Source organism: Arachis hypogaea, chromosome 17, assembly GCF_003086295.3.
Source record: "Arachis hypogaea cultivar Tifrunner chromosome 17, arahy.Tifrunner.gnm2.J5K5, whole genome shotgun sequence".
Taxonomy (NCBI): Eukaryota; Viridiplantae; Streptophyta; class Magnoliopsida; order Fabales; family Fabaceae; genus Arachis; species Arachis hypogaea.
In genome coordinates, this window is record NC_092052.1 from 1784278 (window position 1) to 1805879 (window position 21602).

The 21602-nt window shown below is 31.6% G+C and overlaps 3 protein-coding genes across 4 annotated transcripts; all 3 read left to right on the plus strand.

Annotated features, from left to right (window-relative positions):
• Positions 1–522: 522 nt before the first annotated feature.
• On the plus strand, positions 523–1207 carry LOC140180997 (cytochrome P450 71D10-like). Its single transcript, XM_072223092.1, has one exon. The coding sequence runs from the start codon at positions 523–525 to the stop codon at positions 1171–1173; it is 651 nt and encodes a 216-aa protein (XP_072079193.1). The 3' UTR covers positions 1174–1207.
• A 354-nt stretch (positions 1208–1561) lies between these two features.
• Positions 1562–3148, plus strand: LOC112764673 (cytochrome P450 71D10-like). The gene is made up of 3 exons (XM_072223113.1): positions 1562–1572; positions 1955–2273; positions 2340–3148. The coding sequence occupies exons 1-3, from the start codon at positions 1562–1564 to the stop codon at positions 2982–2984; spliced, it is 975 nt and encodes a 324-aa protein (XP_072079214.1). The 3' UTR covers positions 2985–3148.
• Positions 3149–9032: 5884 nt separating this feature from the next.
• Positions 9033–12797, plus strand: LOC112764669 (cytochrome P450 71D10). 2 transcript variants are annotated; one of them, XM_025810385.2, is made up of 3 exons: positions 9033–9613; positions 10451–10776; positions 11985–12797. In XM_025810385.2, exons 1-3 carry the CDS (start codon positions 9037–9039, stop codon positions 12627–12629), a joined length of 1548 nt encoding a protein of 515 aa, XP_025666170.1. In that variant the 5' UTR covers positions 9033–9036; the 3' UTR covers positions 12630–12797. The 2 variants fall into 2 exon arrangements, with proteins under 2 accessions (XP_025666170.1, XP_072078250.1); XM_072222149.1 differs by having other exon boundaries at positions 10517–10776.
• Positions 12798–21602: the final 8805 nt, after the last annotated feature.

The window sequence follows — 21602 nt, forward strand, 5'->3', positions numbered from 1 at the left end:
AATCCTTTTAAGAGATTGGATAAAATGGCAAAGATTAAAATGTTGAAATGGATGAGTGGTCATACGCGATTGGATAAAATAAGGAACGAAAATATAAGGGAGAGAATTGGAGTAGCACCCATTGTGAAAAAGATGGTTGAATCGCATCTCAGGTGGTTTGGATATGTAAGAAGAAGACCGATAAAACATCCAGTCAAGAAGGTGGATGAGATGGAAGATGGACAAGGGGTAAAAGACAGAGGAAGACCTAAGAAAACCATTTATGAGATGATCAAACGAGATCTACATGAAAACGGTCTCTCTATTAACATGATACATGGCAGAGCACAATGACGACGTTTGATTCATGTAGCCGACTCCACTTAGTGGGACAAGACTTTGTTATTCTTGTTGTTATATTATAAAATTAATCCTCCTTAATAATTTTAATATTAATAATTCTTTTTAATAATTAAATTTTTCTAACAATCATTTAGAATAATTTTTCTATTATATAATGGTAGGCAAATATAACCTTCTACCATGCATATCATGGATCTTGGAAACCTTTTGTTTATTCTCACCACCTTCCTCTTTCTCTTTGTACTATTCAACTTAGTTATTAAGAAATCCACTTTTAGTAAGACCAATTTACCCCCAGGACCATGGAAACTACCACTCATAGGAAATATCCACCAATTTGTTGGTTCTTCACAACTCCATGAAACCCTAAGAAACTTAGCATCCAAATATGGACCCTTAATGCACCTTAAACTAGGAGAAGTGTCCCACATCATAGTTACATCACCTGAAATGGCACAAGAGATTATGAAGACTCAAGATCTCAACTTTTGTGATAGGCCAAACCTTCTCTTTGCAAGAGTCATGACTTACAATTGCACAAACATTGCCTTTGGCCCCTATGGAGATTATTGGAGGCATGTACGAAAGATATGTAGCATGGAGTTATTAACAACAAAACGTGTTCAATCTTTTAGGCACATAAGAGAAGCAGAGGTTTCAGAGTTGGTCAAAGCAATATCTCAAAGTCAAGGCTCCATTTTCAATCTCTCTCACAAGATTTTATCAACGACCTATGGAATAACGGCTAGAATAGCATTTGGTACAAAAATAAAATTATGCTCTCATCATCAGTCATCATATGCGTATTATCTTATATTCTTTTGTTTATAATTAACTACTATATTTCATAGAAATGTTGAGTAAAAAAAATTAGGTAAAAACAGTCAAAATTTATCTTATTTAATATTTATTAATTATTTAATAAATTAATAAATATTAAATAAGATAAATTTATATATTTTTTATTTTTCTAATATTATTGATATTTTAAGATTGTTTAATCAATAGTTATATAATTTTGATAATACTTAAAAATTATTGTTAAAATAAAGATTATATTTTTTTATATTTTTATAACTCTTTTATTTTTATTTTCAAATTAAAAAATATTTTAAATATGTAAAACTGTAAAAGATCTTATTTTAATTTTAAAAATATTAAAAGTGTTTTAAAATTATATAACTATCATAATTACTGTAATAATAGTCATAGTTGATACATGTCATGCTGGCAAAGCTATTATTTACTTTAGGGGCAGGTTTCTAAAGGTGAAAATTCAGGTGCAGTTAACTTTATGTAAAGTTGATAGTTGAGAGTCGTTAAATGATTTGACAAGTTTGACTAAATATATCATATAACAACTCTCACTATTAACTTCATATGAAATTAACCGTGCACTTGAGTTTCTACCTTTTCTAAGACTACTGAAAAAAACTTCGTAATTTGTTGGAATTATTGTGATGTCATTCCAAATATAATTATTAAGAAAATTTCTTATAATTTAATACATATTTTAATATTTGTAGTTTACATTCAATTTTTATTGTTATTTTATTGTACTCTGTCATATTTACTATCTAATAATTGTATGTTTTTTATTTGACAATATAAGTAAAAAATATAGCTATCAGGAAGTTTTTATATCATGTGTTGAGGAAGCAACGCAAATAGGAGGAGGAAATTGTATTGCTGATCTGTATCCTTCAATTAGAGGACTGCTTGAAATGATGAGTAGAGGCAAGACTAAGCTTGAAGAAGTGCACAGAAAGTCTAATAAGATATTGCAAGACATCATAGATGATCATAGAAATAGAAGAAATAGTGGCAAATGTGACAAAGAAGGAGAAGATCTAGTTGATGTTCTTCTCAAATTTCAACAAAAAGATTCTGAATATTTTTTTACTGATGACAATATCAAAGCAGTCATCCTGGTTAGTCTGTTAACTATATATGGATTGATCTTATTAGAAAAAATGATATAATTAATCAATTTGCAGGACATGTTTGCTGGTGGTGGAGAAACATCTTCAGCAGTTGTGGAATGGGCAATGGCTGAAATGATAAAGAAACCAAGTGTGATGGAAAGAGCACAATCTGAAGTTAGAAGGGTTTATGGTAGCAAATGGTATGTAGATGAATCAGAATTGCACCAATTGACATACCTTAAGTCTATCATCAAAGAAACCTTAAGGTTACATCCATCTGTGCCATTGTTAGTTCCAAGAGAGAACAAAGAACCATGCCAAATCAATGGGTACCAAATTCCAGCCAATTCTAGAATTGTTATCAATGCTTGGGCAATTGGAAGAGATCCAACCTATTGGGTTGATGCCATGGAATTTAAGCCTGAGATGTTTGTTGATAATTATTCAATTGATAATAGAGGCACAAACTTTGAGTTTATTCCATTTGGTGGTGGAAGAAGAATGTGTCCCGGGATTGCATTTGCTACACCAAACATGGAGTTGTCACTTGCTCAATTTCTTTATCATTTTGATTGGAAGCTTCCCAATGGAATCAAGAATGATGAACTTGATATGACTGAGTTGTTTGGGAACACTGTAAGAAAAAAAAATGATCTCTGCCTAATTCCCATTATTGTCAAGGATATGCATAAAGATAACAATGTAATCAGCAGTTAGGATTATAAGTTACATGTAGTTAGCCTTGGTGGTATGGTTAGGTAATTCTATTAGGAATTCTGTTTGATTCTGTTTTCATTCTAATATTGTGAGTAACCCATGTAACCTCTTTATAAGGCTAAACTTTGCTATGGTCAATAACACAATTTCCATTTCCTTCTTTACTAATATATGATCAAATAGTTCTTTCTCTCTAAACCTTCACTTATTTCTTACACACACTGTATATTCTTCAAGATCACTTTATGATATCAAGATCATAGGTTTAGATCCGAACAGCACTTCAGAGAACCAGGGCTTAATTGCATAGGAATATATCTCCAAGATTAAACAAGTTGCAGATACTTTTACTTTTTTTGGTATCTCTGCCACCTCTAAAGAAGACATCGATGCAATCTTGAGAGATTGAATATGGATTAACAGATGCTTATCACTACAATCATGTATGATTAAACAAATCTCCCTTCTTGCTTGAATAGATATTTTTTATATAGCTAAAATCACTAAATACCTTCATTATGAAATATTAAAAAATTAACATAATTAATTATTTTTATTCATCAGTTAGTCAATAATATTCACTACTAGAAAACTAGTTATTACAGACGGATATTTCCGACGGATTTTATCCCACTGAAATACAGACAGAATTTCAGAGGGATTTTTTTGTCAGAAAACAAAAAAAATAGATTAGGATAAATTACAGACGGAAAAGAGAATCCATCGATAATTCCGTCGAAAAAATTAATTTTTTTCTGTGAGAAATGGTTACAGACGGATTTTTCATCTGTAATTAAATGGACAAAAAATTGCATTTTATTAAGTTATTACAGACGGATTTTCCGTCTGTAATTTAAAAGTTTCCGTCAGAAAATATATTGAAATTAGGGTTGTTACTGATAACTCCTCCATTCAATCACGATCCTTCTACTTGGAGAAGCAGAAACCTGGAATGAATCAGGCATTGGCGATTTTAGAGATGACGGGAAAGGCAGCGCCCTTGGATTGAGAGTGATTAAGGGAGGCTCGTTCCTTGATCTTCTGCATCTGAACATGCGCTCCATGAGGAGCTCGTACTGGCACTTCTCGTAGGAGTGACGCTCGTTCTCGCACTTCCATGGAAGGTAGAACTCGGCCTGACGGCACTTGTTGAGAGGGATGAGGAGGTGTGTGCACTGGTCCTGTATGCAACAGAGCTTCGGTGCAACAGAAGCTCAGTACAATGGAGGTTCGGTGCGACGGCATTGCAAGGCTGAGAGGCGGCGCTGACGGAGCATTTGGAGGAAATGAGTGTGTAGAAGTAGAAGGATCGTGATTGAATGGAGGAGTTATCAGTAACAACCCTAATTTCAATATATTTTCTGACGGAAACTTTTAAATTACAGACGGAAAATCCGTCTGTAATAACTTAATAAAATGCAATTTTTTGTCCATTTAATTACAGATGGAAAATTCGTCTGTAACCATTTCTCACAGAAAAAAATTAATTTTTTCAACGGAATTATCGATGGATTCTCTTTTTCGTCTGTAATTTATCCTAATCTATTTTTTTTGTTTTCTGACAAAAAAATCCCTCTGAAATTCTGTCTGTATTTCAGTGGGATAAAATCCGTCGAAAATATCCGTCTGTAATAACTAGTTTTCTAGTAGTGGATAATTCACATTAATAAATCAACATTCGTCCAATAATTTTACGTGAATCACCTAAAATAAAAAATATCATGTGTATCATCCCAATCACATTTCTATACAAATCGAACAAGTCAAACTAGATTTAGTTCTCTATATAATTAAATTGAAAAAGTTTGGTTCGATTTATACATCTTTACATGATGTCCTAGTAAATCTAATCAATATGTTTCAATTTATGCATGCATGCATGTTATCCTAATAAATCTAAGCACACTGTTTCGATTTAGCCATGCATGTGAGCCCATAGTAATTCGAAACAATCTATTTCGAATTACACCCTGATATTGTCCTTATATATTCTAATGGGACTGACGATTAGATTTATTGTAAGGACAACCTATATAAATATGATATGAACGTTAATTATGTATGAGAGTAAAACAAAATGGCTAGTGAGGATGGCATAGACGATGTACTATGGGATGATGATGAGGATGACGATGTGGAGCCAAACATAATTTCCAATGAGAGTGATGATGACATAGCAGGGAGTAATCCAGTTGAGGGTGGTGCAGCGTCTAGTTCAGGGACTAAGCAGTATCCCCTGCACTTTTCAAATTTAGACTTGGATGCTATGAGATAGCAGGGGGTTCCTGGGGAACCTTTTGAATTTAGTGCCAGAGACACACAAGATGCTGGAGGACTAGTGAAGTTTCAGGTTGGTTAGCAGTTTTAGGATAAAGAAGAGGCCGTGTTAAGCGTGAAGACTTATAACATCCGACGCGGTGTTCAGTACAAAGTGGTGGAGTCTGATTATCGCAAGTACTACGGGAAGTGTAAGGAATTTGGCAACGGGTGCGCATGGTTTATTCGGATCAGTCTTCGCCAGCGTAGAGGTTTTTGGAGGTAAAATGGTACAATAGACTTCATACTACCGTGCATTCTGTATTCGACATGTGGCCGCCAATTTTTCTATAAACTTTAAGGGCAAGGATGCACGAAGACTTTTGGTAAATGCGGCTTATGCCAAGACTGAGGTTGAATTTGACTACTGGTTTGATATTCTCCATTCCGAAGATCCTGCCATGAATGATTGGGCTAAAAGGATTGACTATGTAATGTGCATAGAAATAGTTTTGAAACTTCATCATTAGATATACAGTGTTGCCAAGCTGACATTAGATATTAACTATTTAGATTTGACAAATAGTGACATCCCTAATCTGTAGGAGATCTATCCTAAGCCTCCAATGAGCAACTCGAGGTCTCTTCTCACTCGCAGTTAGGTTGTGACCTGACCACCTGCACCCCAAACACATGTTATCACTAAATGAAAATAACTCCAAATAATAAAAGAGAAAGATAGCACATAAATAGAACATCACCTCAAGGCCAAAGGCCAGCCAAAAGTATCATATCCTGCGGGTCTGAAACCAGAAAACTGTTAGAAGATCCATGACTGAAGCAGCTGTAATGAACCAGCTAACTTCACAACGTTTCTGTTTGCCACACGGCACATGCACCATTATAACTATGACAGAATAGTTAATCCCCAACTGTACCCATTCATGTCCTCAAGCTTGGCTACGTATGGCAGCCATTGAATGTGCAGGTGAGTACCGGACTTGTCACCAAATAGCAGAGTCCCCAAAAGCATCACGATATAGGCCCGGACATATCTCCTAATAGTGGCGTCGTCAGCGCCATCAGGAATCTCTCCGAATGTGTCCTGCATCCAACTGCATCTCATTGTAAACTTGTCGATGCAATTCGTAGGAGGCAAAACACCCAACAGCTCCTAGAACCACACCCAAACTGGGCGACCACCCTCGATGTATCGCTCAAACTCCATCAGGCATCCAGTGACGTACTGTCCAACGATCGGCAGCCCTAACTGATACACCACGTCCTGCACTGTAATCGTGCACTCTCCGAACGGCATATGAAACATGTGCGTTTCCGGATGCCATCTTTTCACGAATGCATTCACCAACGGCTCATCCAACTTAAATCAAGTTTCGTTCAGCCTCGTAAGATGATATAAATCGGCCATCTACAAGTACAAAACGATCCTCTCATCCAGGTACATACCTTACTATCATCTCATGCTACCGATACATCGGTGGGGCTACATAAACAACATAACAAATTGTCTCTTACGACCACATCAAAACATATTTACATAACAATATCAACTAATATATATCTTAATCTAAATAATGCCATAAATACAACCAAATAATGTTACGAGTACAAACACACAATAAATTTATATATTCATCAAACTGGCCGAATAAAAATAAGTTTAATACTAATAAATATTTTTACTAACAACCCAAATCACAACATCAAGTCCATTGGCTAGTCTTACTCTAACTAAGTTTCACTACACATTATCTTCACTACTCATATTTTTCTACTTATTTGTAACTACTATCCAAATTAGAACTTGCTCGGTCAAACTTCTAGAGATTATCAAGCGACTAATCTAACCACTCTATTTAGTTTAACAATTGTAATAATGACCAACATTAAAAGAGACAAAAAAGCATTAACGTAAAACATTTAATACTATTTTTGAAAAAAAAAATTGTATACACCAACCTTTTTATTGATGATATATATACCAGCAATATGAGCAACTCTGTCCAAATGATAAAGACGATCTGAGTTATCTCCCATCACGTTATTTATCAAATGTTGGAGTGTTTGGGCTAAGGCTTCTCTGAGCGTTTTGGATTCGTAGTTCGAATGAGTCCAATTCAAACTCTATTTATAAGAATCCTCCTAGTAAATCTAATTAGATTCATTCAAATTATCATGGGCACGAAACCGTGGGTAATTCGAAACAGCCATAACCGAATTACTATGGGCTTTCCAATGCTCGTAAATTGAAGGTTTGTTTTGAATTATTATGGACAAACGTCCAAGGCTAAATCGAAACAGGGTGCTTAGATTTACTAGAATAGCATACATGCATGTATAAATCGAAACATGGTGATTAGATTTACTAGAACAGCATGCAAATATGTGTAAATCGAACCAGACTGTTTTGATTTATATAGAAAGTTAAATCTAGTCTGGACTTCTAGTTAATTCGATTTGTATAGAGATATAATTGGAGTGATTCACGTTACGTTTTTCATTTTGGGTGATTCACATCAAATTGAACGAATGTTGGTTTATTAATGTGAATTACCTTAAATTTTATATCGCTTAAAAATATCATTTTTAAAGTGCTTATAAATAAAAATTTCATCCACTTATTTTTTAAATTAATTTTTAAAATTGAATTAAATCTACTTAATTATTAATCTGGAACTAAAGTTTATACAATTTAATATTGTTGGACCAGAGTATATATATAATCTAACGGTAATACTAAAAAAATTATTTAATTTAATATTCATAATTATATATATATAACATCTATATTGATGTATTTATTATATTTAAAATTAACTAATTATTCCAACCGTTAAATTTGAGCTATTTGGTCAATTGCTGAATCATCTAAACTACTTGAGTTTTTGTTAGTGTTGATGCACCCTTACTAAGTTGTTGTTTTCGTAAATGACAACTTATAATCAATTATTATTAAGCAACATATCATAGTTATTAATTTATTAATTTATAGATTTTGTTAAATAAATAATAATTTTTGTGAATAATATGAACAATTGATTCTAAAATTAATTCAATAAAACAAAAATATACTACATCTTCAAATTATCTACCTAAATCTTAATATTAAGATAATCATTTACACACTTAATAAATTAAGATAAATACTATTCTACCATCTCTAAAGTAGCATGTAAGTTACCCTCTCTGATGTGTCATATTTTAATTGGGTGATTATTTTAACCTGAGTTACCTTCTCCACTCTTTCGTCGTCATTGCGACTCTCAAGCATCACCGTCGCATTGGTGTTTTGTTTTCTCTTCCTAAATCATTGTTCTAGAAAATGTACTCTAACTCTCTCTAATTGTGTTTACTCCTCTTCACTCCTTCGTCATCGTCATTATGCCTCCCAAGAATCACCGTCTCATTGGATGTCTTATTTTCTCTTCCCAAATCATTCTTCCAAAAAAGGTACTTCAACTCTCTCTAATTGCGTATACTTTACTTGTTTCCACTCCTTTGTCGTTGTCAATGTGCCTCCTAAGTATCACCGTCTTATTGGGTGTTCCATTTTCTTCTTCTAACTCAGGTTAAAATAAACACCAAATTAAAATATGACACATTAAAGAGGATAACTTACATGTTATTTTAGAGAAGGTAGGATAGTATTCACCATAAATTAAATATTCGATATATTCATTATTCACATTCTTTACTATTTTCATTGTCTACCTATATACTTTATAATTTATTATATAATGGTACGCAAATACAACCTTCTACCATGCATATCATCATGGATCTTCAAAACCTTATCTCTATCTTCACCACCTTCCTCTTTCTCTTTATGCTATTGAAAATAGCCATTAAGAAATTTAGTTCTTCCAAGGATATTACCAATTTACCCCCAGGACCAAGAAAACTACCCATCATAGGAAACATGCACAACCTTGTAGGATCAATGCCGCCCCATGAATGCCTAAGAAACTTAGCATCTAAATATGGACCCTTAATGCACCTTAAACTAGGAGAAGTGTCCCACATCATAGTTACATCACCTGAAATGGCACAAGAGATTTTGAAGACTCAAGATCTCAACTTTTGTGATAGGCCAAACGTTCTCTTTGCAAGAGTCTTGAATTACAATGGAACAGACATTGTTTTTGCCCCCTATGGAGAGTATTGGAGGCATGTACGAAAGATATGCACCATGGAGTTATTAACAGTAAAGCGTGTTCAATCTTTTAGGCGCATAAGAGAAGCAGAGGCTTTAGAGTTGGTCAAAGCAATATCTCAAAGTCAAGGCTCCATTTTCAATCTCTCTCACAAGATTTTATCAATGACCTATGGAATCTCGGCTAGAATAGCATTTGGTAAAAAGAAATTTATTCACAGCGCAAATACTTTTTTTTACATTTATTATTATTATTATTATTATTATTATTATTATTATTATTATTATTAGTGTATTGTCAAGAATATCATGGTAAAAAAATCCTAGGGAAGCCACTATATATTAAAAATAAATTTATAAGATCTTAGATTCTTTCATCATAATAGTTAATTTTTGTGGTGATAATTTTTTAATATTTTTTTAATATTTACTCTTAAAAATATACTATACATGTTAGGAGTCTCATAAGAGGAATATTAAAAAAAAGTCTTATATTAAAAATTAGGGTAAAATATACTTTTTGTTTCTAAAATTTGACACATTTTAAAAATATTTTTAAGTTTTATTTTATTTTAATTTTGTTCGAAAAATTTTTTATTTGCATCAAATATATCATAAACGGCTAAATTTTCAAAAAATTTAAGACCAATCTAATAATAATGCATCAAAATGATGCTTGATTTGTTTATGTTGAGGGTTGTTCTTATGAAATTATTGTTGAATTGATCTTAAATTTTTTGAAAAATTAACCATCAAAGATATATTTAATATGCAAATAATAAATTTTTAAGACAAAATTAAAAAAAAAAAAGAAGATAAAATTTAAGAATATTTTTAAAATTTTTATCAAATTTTAAAGATAAAAAATATACTTTACCCTAAAAATTAACAAATAAATAATGTTGTAAGATTTTAGACTCTTTTAATATAATAATTAATTTTTACTATGATAATTCTATCAGGATTTTACATCTCATTACATATAACTTTAACATATTTGTTATTTAATAATTGTATTTTTTATTTGACAATATAGGTAAAAAATATAGTTACTTGCAGGAAGTTTTTATATCATCTTTTGAAAAAGCATTACAAATAGCAGGAGAAAATTATATTGCTGATCTGTATCCTTCAATTAGAGTACTGCTTGAATTGATGAGTAGATACAAGACTAAACTTAAAGAACTGCACAAAAAATCTGATAAAGTATTGCAAGACATCATAGATGATCATAGAAATCGAAAAAGTGGCAAATGTAAAGAAGAAGAAGGCAGTGAAGATTTAGTTGATGTTCTTCTCAAGTTTCAACAAAAGGATTCTGAATATCCTTTAACTGATGATAACATTAAAGCAGTCATCCAGGTTAGTCTAATCAAGACAATTATTATTAATTTATTAATTATTTTTTGTGAACCTAAACAAGTCACGTGTTCAGAAAATTTTGCCGGTATTTATTTTCTTAAATTTTTACAAGAGTGATCATAAAACCTTTAGATTTAATTGTGAAAAATTGTGGTTAAAGTGGATATAATAAAACAAATAAAACCTTTAGATTTAATTTATTAATATTTTTTATTTAATTATTTTAATATTATACCTTCAAGTCTTTATATTTTTTAAATTAGTTTTTATATAATAATTTTTATATTTATTTAGAAAAAATTATTTATTTTTTTATATTAACATATTTAACATTTATATTATTATATTAATAATGATTTACGTAGTTATATTTTAGTAATCACATTATGTATTTTAGATATTCTTTTTTTATAAAAAATATTCATTTTTTTTCTAAATTTACATTGTTAAAAGAAAAAATTGTATACTGATATCTTATATCTTGTATTCTATAAAAGTACTGTGTCTTTCAAACAATTAATAATTTATAATTAATTTTCAAATTTTTTAAAATTTTAAAAGAATTAATTTAAATTAATAAGATATATGATAATTGTTAGCTAAACATGCTATAACCTATTGGTATTTTATAATTTTATAATAATATTAAAAATAAAATTACGAAAAAAATTTATAATTATATATATATTTTCATAAATCTTTTAAAAAATTAACTCTGATAATTTTATGTTAATTATTTTTATAGAATGAAAAAAATTATCTAAAATTCAGCCCCTCCATATTAAAATTTCTGAATCCCTTATTACAAGTACAATTTATAAGAGCTCAATTCCATTGATTTAACAATTTCAGTACAACCCGTCTCTTAATAGTAAATTTTTTTTCATTTTATTTTATTAGATGAATTAGTTCTTATATCAAATTTTTTATGAAAGATTAACAGAAATTACTAACAAATCATTTATTTGGGATTAGTGAGCTCTTTTTTGATAAAACTATATATATATATATATATATATATATATATATATATATATATATATATATATATATATATATATATATATATATATATATATATATATATATTATGCATCAAAAGTTTTGACTACTTAATTTTTTATAATTTTTTTCTTTATACTAATAAAATTATTAATTCCTTAACATGTTTGTTAGCAAAACTTTTATTATGTTTAATTTATTTGCAGGACATATTTATTGGTGGTGGAGAAACATCCTCAGCAGTTGTGGAATGGGCAATGGCTGAAATGATAAAGAAACCAAAAGTGATGGAAGCTGCACAAGCTGAAGTTAGAAGAGTTTATGGTAGCAAAGGGTATGTGGATGAATCACAATTGCACCAATTGACATACCTTAAGTCTATCATCAAAGAAACCTTAAGGTTACATCCATCTGTGCCGTTGTTAGTTCCAAGAGAGAACAAAGTACCATGCCAAATCAAAGGGTACCAAATTCCAGTCAATTCTAGAATTGTTATCAATGTTTGGGCAATTGGAAGAGATCCAAGGTATTGGGTTGATGCCATGGAATTTAAGCCTGAGAGGTTTGTTAATAATTATTCAATTGATAATAGAGGCACAAACTTTGAGTTTATTCCATTTGGTGGTGGAAGAAGAATGTGTCCCGGGATTGCATTTGCTACACCAAACATGGAGTTGCCACTTGCTCAACTTCTTTACCATTTTGATTGGAAGCTTCCCAATGGAATCAAGAATGAGGAACTTGATATGACTGAGTTGTTTAAGATCACTATAAGAAGAAAAAATGATCTCTGCTTAATTCCCATTATTGTCAAGGATATGCATAAAGATAACAATGTAATCAGCATTTAGGATTATTAGTTACATATAGTTAGCCTTGGTGGTCTGGTTAGGTAATTCTATTAGTAATTCTGTTTGGTTCTGTTTTCATTCTAAGATTGTGAGTAACCTATGTAAGCTCTTTATAAGGTTAAACTTTGCTATGGTCAATAACACAATTTCCATTTTCTTCTTTACTAATATATGATCAAATGGTTCTTTCTCTCTAAGCTTTCACTTATTTCTTACACACACTGCATATTCTTCAAGATCACTTTATGATATCAAGAGCATAAGTTCAGATCCGAACAGCACTTGAGAGAAACAGGGCTTAATTGTATAGGAATATATCTCTAAAATTAAACAAATTGCAGATATTTTTACTTTTCTTGGTATCTCTACCACCTCTGAAGAAGACATCGATGCAATTCTTGAGAGATTGAATATGGATTAACAGAAGCTTATCACTACAATCATGTATGATCAAACAAATCTCCCTTCTTGCTTGAATAGATATTTTTTATATACCTTAATTCATACCTCTAAAATTACTAAAAATCTTTATTATAAAATATTAGAAAAGGGAAAGTCTCGAGACCAGTAGCTAGCCAGCATTTAACTATCAAAAGAAAATTGAATGATTCCAGTCCCACATCATTGAATTTAATCTCACACAATTAAAAATACTATTGATAACTAATTAATGGTTACAAAACACAAAAGTTGCTGGCCTTCTAACACTCCTCATTAGAAAATTAATATAATTTATTATTTTTGTTCATCAGTTAATTAACAATTTTTAAAAATATAGACTAAAATATATCATTAAATTATTATATTAAAAAAATAAATTAATAGTTAACAATACTAATAAAAAATAAGAAATTTTACGAATTCTTGAACTTTTTTCAATTTTATTAGTGATGCAAAATTTTTAATTTTTTTAACAAATATGTTAAAGATACATTAAGAGTGCTATATGAAAAGACAGTTTACTTAACATATATTATTAAAATAATAAAATTATGACTTCTTGAATAATACAAATTAACCATTTGATTCATAAACATCATATATATCCAAAACAGTAAGTTTTATTGGTTCTTAATAAATGTCCATGTCTAATAGGTGAGTTTTATGGTGATTTTTACTATAATATTTAAATTGTCTAATTTATTTTTAAAGATAAAAAATAAAATATTTAAAATAAAAAATAAAATATTTAAAATTTATTAAATATTATTTATTTACCTTTTTTAGTAAGTTAGGCACAATTTTAAAAACACCATAACATTCACCAATCTAATATAAGTGGGGCTTGACTTAATTAACTATCACTGAAAATTGAGAGAGTAGAGTAGTGTGATCATTATTGTATTCATATGGAATTATTCCACACGCCAAGCAATCTCATCAATGCGTGACCCATCACTCCGGTGATATATCAAGTCACGTATCTTTAATTACCATAAATATTTTAGGAACAAAATACTTTTGATTTGTTTCATTAATTTATTTATAACACCTTAAGTCACAACTGAAAAAAAAATTATGTAAATTCTAAAGTTTGAAGATTTATAAAGAAATAAAATAAGAATTAACGGTTATCGAATTTATAATTTTTATAATGTATACATTTTAGTATCTTAATTTAAGAATTTAGACACTCGGTTTTTTACTTTTTTTTTTATTTTTACTTTAAATGAGTCTAATTGATTGTAAGTATATTTTGAATTTATTATAAATTTTAGCATAATTCACGTTAATAAATCAACATTCGTCCAATAATTTTATGCGAATCACCTAAAATAAAAAACGTCATGTGAATCACCACAATCACATCTCTAAAAATTGAATGAGTCAGACTAAATTTAGCTCTCTATATAATTAAATCGAAAAAGTCTGGTTCGATTTATACATCTTTACAGGTTGTTCTAGTAAATCTAATCAATCTGTTTTAATTTATGCATGCATGCATGCTATCCTAGTAAATCTAAGCACATTGTTTCGATTTAGCCATGCACATGAGCCCATAGTAATTCGAAACAATCTATTTCGAATTACACCCTGATATTGTTCTCATATATTTTAATGGGACTGATTAGATTTACTGTGAGGCCATATAAATATGACATGAACATTAATTCTGTATGAGAGTAAAATACAATGGCTAATGAGGATAAATTTCTAGTATTAGTGCACTATAGAGGGTCGATTAAGAAAAAAAATACGTTCTGGAATTAAGTTTACTGATAAGGATCCCCATAGTGTTTTTTTGAAACCTTCAACGAGTTTCACTGAGTTCCTGAATTCTATAATCCAAAAACTGGGGTTGCAAGGCGTAAAACGGGTTAAGAAATCATCCTATAGAATTTCGATTTCAGTTTTATGGGATAACGTGAAGTACGATTTGTTCGTCATAGGGAGTGACGAAGATTTGGAAGTTTTATTCCATTGTCGTTGGCAGTTTTCTGAGGTCAAGACCCCCCGAGCTGTTGGCCAAGCTTATAGATGTGGTCTCCAACTCAAGTGGTTCGAACTGGGCTCCCCAAGCTCCAGCAACGGCAGCCTGTTCTAGTTCGAGGTCTGGTGGTGCCTCCTCATCCGTGCCTGTGATTGTGCCTAAGGCCAGGGGCAGAGCTAGATTAATTTTCAGGGAGGGGCCAAAAAAAACTTTATAATTAACAAAGAATAAAATAAAAATTTTAAGGGGGCTAAACAAAAATTTATGCATAACTTATAAGGAAAACTTGATAGTTGGGGGAGCCCAATGCCCCCTTGGCTTGTACGTGGCTCTGCTTCTGCCTAAGGCAATGTTGGTTGCCTCTCCGTCCTTCGCAGCTGATCTAAACCACAGTGGTGACAGAGAAGTAGGTATTACTGATACGGCACCGGTTTTATTACAGGGTAGAGCACCGGATGGTATAGACGATGTACTACGGGATGATGATGAGGATGACCATGTAGAGCCAAACATAATTGCCAATGATAGTGATGATGACATAGCAGGGAGTAATCTAGTTGAGGGTGGTGCTGCGTCTAGTTCAGGGACTCAGCAGTAACCCCTGCACTTTTCAAATTTGGACTTGGATGCCATGAGATAACAAGGAGTTCCTGGTGAACCTATTGGATTTGGTGCCAGAGACACACAAGATGCTGGAGGACTAGCAAAGTTTCAGGTTGGTCAGCAGTTTTAGGATAAAGAGGAGGTCGTGTTAAGCTTGAAGACTTATAGCATCTGATGCGGTGTTCAGTACAAAGTGGTGGAGTCTGATTATCGCAAGTACTATGAAAAGTGTAAGGAATTTGGCAACCGGTGCGCATGGTTGATTCGGATCAGTCTCCACCAGCGTAGAGGTATTTTGGAGATAAAAAGGTACAATTGACCTCATACTTGTATAACCACGTTGATATCGAGTGATCACATGAGTCTTGATTATTATGTGATCTCAACATTCATACTGCCAATGGTTAGAGTTGATGCTGCCGTGTGTATCAAGGTACTTCTGAATGTGATAGAGACACATTTCGGTTTTAGACCGACTTACATGAGGGTTTGGTTGGCTAAGCAGAAGGCCATGGCACAAATTTACGAAAATTAGGATGAGTCATACAACGAGTTGCCGTGATGGGTACTAGGTGTCCAGATGACGATGCCGGGTAGTGTTGCAGTGCTAAGGACGAGTCTTGTGCGAGTGGTGAGCAAGTGGATCAGTTGCATTCCTATTTTCACCGACTTTTTTGGACATTTTCGCCATGTATTGAGGCCTTCCAACATTGCAAGCCATTGGTCAGTATTGACGGGACCCACTTGTATGTTAAATACAGAGGGAGATTGCTCGTTGCAATTGCCCAAAATGAGAATTCCAACATCCTACTTGTTGCATTTGCACTTATGGAGGGTGAGAATTCTAAGTCGTGGTTATTTTTTCTATCCTATATCTGCCAGCACATTATTCCGCAGTTGGGTCTTCTAGTGATACCGGATTGGCACAACGGTATCATCAAGGCTGCACTAGAAGCTCCTGACGGAGGTTGGGTAGCACCCGCTTTCTACCGTGCATTTTGTATTCGACATGTGGCCGCCAATTTTATCCTAAACTTTAAGGACAAGAATGCATGAAGGCTATTGGTGAATGCGGCTTATGCCAAGACTGGGGTTGAATTTGACTACTGGTTTGATATTCTCCATTTCGAAGATCCTGCCATGAGTGATTGGAATAAAAGGATTGACTATGTAATGTGCATAGAAATAGTTTTGAAACGTCATCATTAGATATACAGTGTTGTCAAGCTGACATTAGATATTAACTATTTAGATTTGACAAAATAGTGACATCCCCAGTTTGTAGGAGATCTATCCTGAGCCTCCAATGAGCAACTCGAGGTCCCTTCTCACTCGTAGTCAGGTTGTGATCTGACCACCTGCACCCGAAACACACGTTATCACTAAATGAAAATAACTCCAAAAAATAAAAGAGAAAGATAGCACATAAATAGAACATCACCTCAAGGCCAAAGGCCAGCCAAAAGTATCATATCCAGCGGGCTTGAAACCAGAAAATTGTTAGAAGATCCGTGACTGAAGCAGCTACAATGGACCAGCTAACTTCACAACGTTTCTGTTCGCCACGCGGCACATGCACCGTTATAACTATGACAGAGCAGTTAATCCCCAACTGTACCCACCCATGTCCTTAAGCTTGGCTACGTATGGCATCCATTAAATGTGCAGGTGAGTACCAGACTTGTTGCCAAATAGCAGAATCCCCAAAAGCATCACGATATAGGCCCGGGCATATCTCCTAATAGTGGCATCGTCAGAGCCATCAGGAATCTCTCCGAATGTGCCCTGCATCCAACTGCATCTCATTGTAAACTTGTCGATGCAATTCGTAGGAGGCAAAACACCCAACAGCTCCTAGAACCACACCCAAACTGGGCGACCACCCTCGATGTATCGCTCAAACTCCATCAGGCATCCAGTGACGTACTGTCCAACGATCGGCAGCCCTAACTGATACGCCACGTCCTGCACTGTAATCGTGCACTCTCCGAACGGCATATGAAACATGTGCGTTTCCGGATGCCATCTTTCCACAAATGCATTCACCAACGGCTCATCCAACCTAAACCAAGTCTCGTTCAATCTTGTAAGATGGTATAAACCGGCCATCTGCAAGTACAAAACGAGCCTCTTATCCAAGTACATACCTTACTATCGTCTCATGCTACCGATACATCGGTGGTGCTATATAAACAACATAACAAATTGTCTCTTACGACCACATCAAAACATATTTATATAACAATATCAACTAATGCATATCTTAATCTAAATAATGCCATAAATACAACCAAATAATGTTACGGATACAAACACAAAATAAATTTATATATTCATCAAACTGGGCCGAATAAAAATAAATTTAATACTAATAAAATATTTTTACTAACAACCCAAATTACAACATCAAGTTTATTGACTAGTCTTACTCTAACTAAGTTTCACTACACGTTATCTTCACTACTTATATTCTTCTACTTATTTGTAACCACTTTCCAAATTAGAACTTGCTCGATCAAACTTCTAGAGATTATTGAGCCACCAATCTAACCACTCTATTTAGTTTAACAATTGTAATAATGACCATCATTAAAAGAGACAAAAAAGCATTAACGTAAAATATTTAATACTATTTTTGAAAAAAAATGGTATACACCAACCTCTTCATTGATGATACCAGTAATATGGGCAACTCCATCCAAACGATAAAGACGATCCGAGTTATCTCCCATCACATTATTTATCAAATGTTGGAGTGTTTGGGCTGAGGTTTCTCTGAGCGTTTTGGATTTGTGGTTCGAATGAGTCCAATTCGAACTCTATTTATAAGGATCCTCCTAGTAAATCTAATTAGATTCATTCAAATTATCATGGGCACGAAATCGTAGGTAATTCGAAACGGCCATAATCGAATTACTATGGGCTTTTCAATGCCCGTAAATTGAAACGGTTTATTTCGAATTACTATGGGCAAACGTCCAAGGCTAAATCGAAATAGGGTGCTTAGATTTACTAAGATAGCATGCGTGTATGTATAAATTGAAACGTGGTGATTAGATTTACTAGAACAACAAGCAAATATGTATAAATCGAACCAGACTGTTTCGATTTATATAGAAAACTAAATTTAATCTAGACTTCTGGCTAATTCGATTTGCATAAAGATATGATTGAGATGATTCACATTATGTTTTTCATTTTGGGTGATTCACATAAAATTGAATGAATATTAGTTTATTAATGTGAATTATCCTAAATTTTATATCGCTTAAAAATATCATTTTTAAAGTGCTTATAAATAAAAATTTCATCCACTTGTTTTTTAAATTAATTTTTAAAATTAAATTAAATCTACTTAATTATTAATCTGGAACCAAAGTTTATATATAATTTAATATTGTTGGACCAGAGTATATATATATATATATATATATATATATATATATATATATATATATATATATATATATATATATATATATATATATATATATATATAAAATCTAACGGTAATACTAAAAAAATTATTTAATTTAATATTCATAGTTATATATATAACATCTATAATGATGTATTTATTATATTTAAAATTAACTAATTATTCCAACCGTTAAATTTGAGCTATTTGGTCAATTGCTGAATCATGTAAACTACTTGAGTTTTTGTTAGTGCTCATTTACCTATACTAAGTTGTTGTTTTCGGAAATGACAATTTATATTATTGAGCAACATATCATAGTTATTAATTTATGGACTTTTGTTAGATAAACAATTATTTTTGTGAACAATATAAGTAATAAATTTTAAAATTGATCTAATAAAATAAAAATATATTACATTTTCAAATTATCCATCTAAATCTTAATATTAGAATAATTATTTGCACACTTAGTAAATTAAATATCCGATATATCTATTATTCACATTATTTAATATTTTCATATCTACTTATAATTTTTTTTAATCTATTCTTAATATATTAAAGTAGATACATAAGTTTACGGTTTATCCATATTACTTTTAAGATATTTTTTTCTCCTACTAATGTCATGTCAGCAACATCGCTTACTTGACAAAATTTTAGAATCAACCACTTAATTTTTGCCAAATCATCTATTATTTTCAAATTAGTAAAATAAAAAAACAAAATATACAAAAAATAATACAATAATTACCAACGACAATAATTAGAAATTAATACGTTTAACCAAATTTGTAATTTACAAAGACATTAAATCCATATTTCTATATTTATTATCTTACCATTGTAAACAATACAATAAATTTATAATTCTAATAATTAATTTATTAATTTTTATAAATAACTCATATTACAAATATCATAATAATATTATTAATTATAATAAATTTTACATTACAAATATTCAAATTCCATACTATTTGAACTACTTATATAAGTCTCTTATTACTATTCCTTCAAATAACATCAAATTTAGTATAAAAAAATTATTTTCGAACTACACACCATCTCAAACTTACTCAATGGAAATAATTATGTTAAATGTGAAAAGTGTAAGAAGAAAGCATATGAAAAAGGAGATAACTACATTTGTGGCACATGTAATAAACAAACACCACGCTATCCAACAATAAGGTAACTCTATATATTTTTAATAATCCCATATATCAAATTATTAGTTACTAACTTAATATTTATTTTAGGTTCGAAATTCAATTAAAGGTTTCAGATCAAAGTGGTACAACTACTTTTGTACTATTTGATGGCGAAGCAAAAAAATTATTGGGTACAAATGTTTCATATCTAATGACACTCCAGAAAAGTAATGACATTGAAACACCACCCCAATTGAAAATTTTGTGCAACCTCACTTATATTTGAAGTCAATGTAAATTATTTTAATCTTAAAGAAAGTTCTAAACGATACACTCTTACCAAGACATTTGTTCCAACAAAAAACACTGAATCTCAACACTCATTACAACAAATAAAACAGGTAATACTAAAAAAATTACTTATTTTAGTTAGTTTAGACATCATTTTTATTTCTAATTTAAATTATTCATTGATTATAGGAACTAACTTCGTCAACACTAATATCATTAGACAAAGATCACATACCCATCAAGAGATTAAGGAGAAAGAAAATTATACAAATTCAAGACACATATTCGGAAGAAGAACATACTTGCAAAGATGGAACAAACAACACAATAGAAAGTACATATAACTCAACAATTCATAAAGAACACGTCTTCACAAGAACGTACACAGAAAGAAGAAAGTAACAACTCTAACAACAACTAACAAAAAAAAAGGGAGGACGAGCACCATATAAGAAGACTAAGTTCATCAACTAAAACAAATACAAAAATTAAACCACCAAATAAAAATGTCATTTTGTACATACAACTCTAATATTCAAATTTTTTGTACTACAAATTATTTTAAATAAAATACCTTTTAAATTTAACTTTAGTTTACACATTTAATTTAATTCTACAAAATATAATAATTTTTAATATTTATTATATACTATCATTAATTTACTGTCCCGCGCATCGCGCGAGTCTCGTTCTAATTTATTATAGAGTCCCGCTAGGGAGACAATGGAATATCTCTACAATATCTACAATGGGCTGTTTATTTGGCCCAATATGAATTAAAAATGAAAATCAACCCACATTTAACCTAATTTCAAATAACCCAGTGAGTTTTATTTTAATCATAACCATCCAAATCCTAATCAAATTTACCCCCAATCCTATTGTTCTTCCCCAACGGCAACCCTTTTCACTAAACCCTCACCGCCCCTGACCATTCCACCACTGCATCTCCATCGGCCCAGACCTGTCCCACGCGACTCATCCTCCAACAGCACCGACCAGACCCCCGAGACTCGCCGTCCATCAGCGCTGTACCGGACTCTCGCGGCTCACCCTCCATCAGCGCTGAATAG

Bases quoted from the DNA above. Each gene is read 5' to 3' on its own strand.
- LOC140180997 (XM_072223092.1), top strand. From the start codon at position 523: ATGCATATCATGGATCTTGGAAACCTTTTGTTTATTCTCACCACCTTC.
- LOC112764673 (XM_072223113.1), top strand. The intron at 2,274-2,339 runs GTTAGTCTGTTA...ATCAATTTGCAG, and splicing joins ATATCAAAGCAGTCATCCTG to GACATGTTTGCTGGTGGTGG.
- LOC112764669 (XM_025810385.2), top strand. From the start codon at position 9,037: ATGGATCTTCAAAACCTTATCTCTATCTTCACCACCTTCCTCTTTCTC. The intron at 9,614-10,450 runs GTAAAAAGAAAT...TTGACAATATAG, and splicing joins CTCGGCTAGAATAGCATTTG to GTAAAAAATATAGTTACTTG. The intron at 10,777-11,984 runs GTTAGTCTAATC...ATTTATTTGCAG, and splicing joins ACATTAAAGCAGTCATCCAG to GACATATTTATTGGTGGTGG.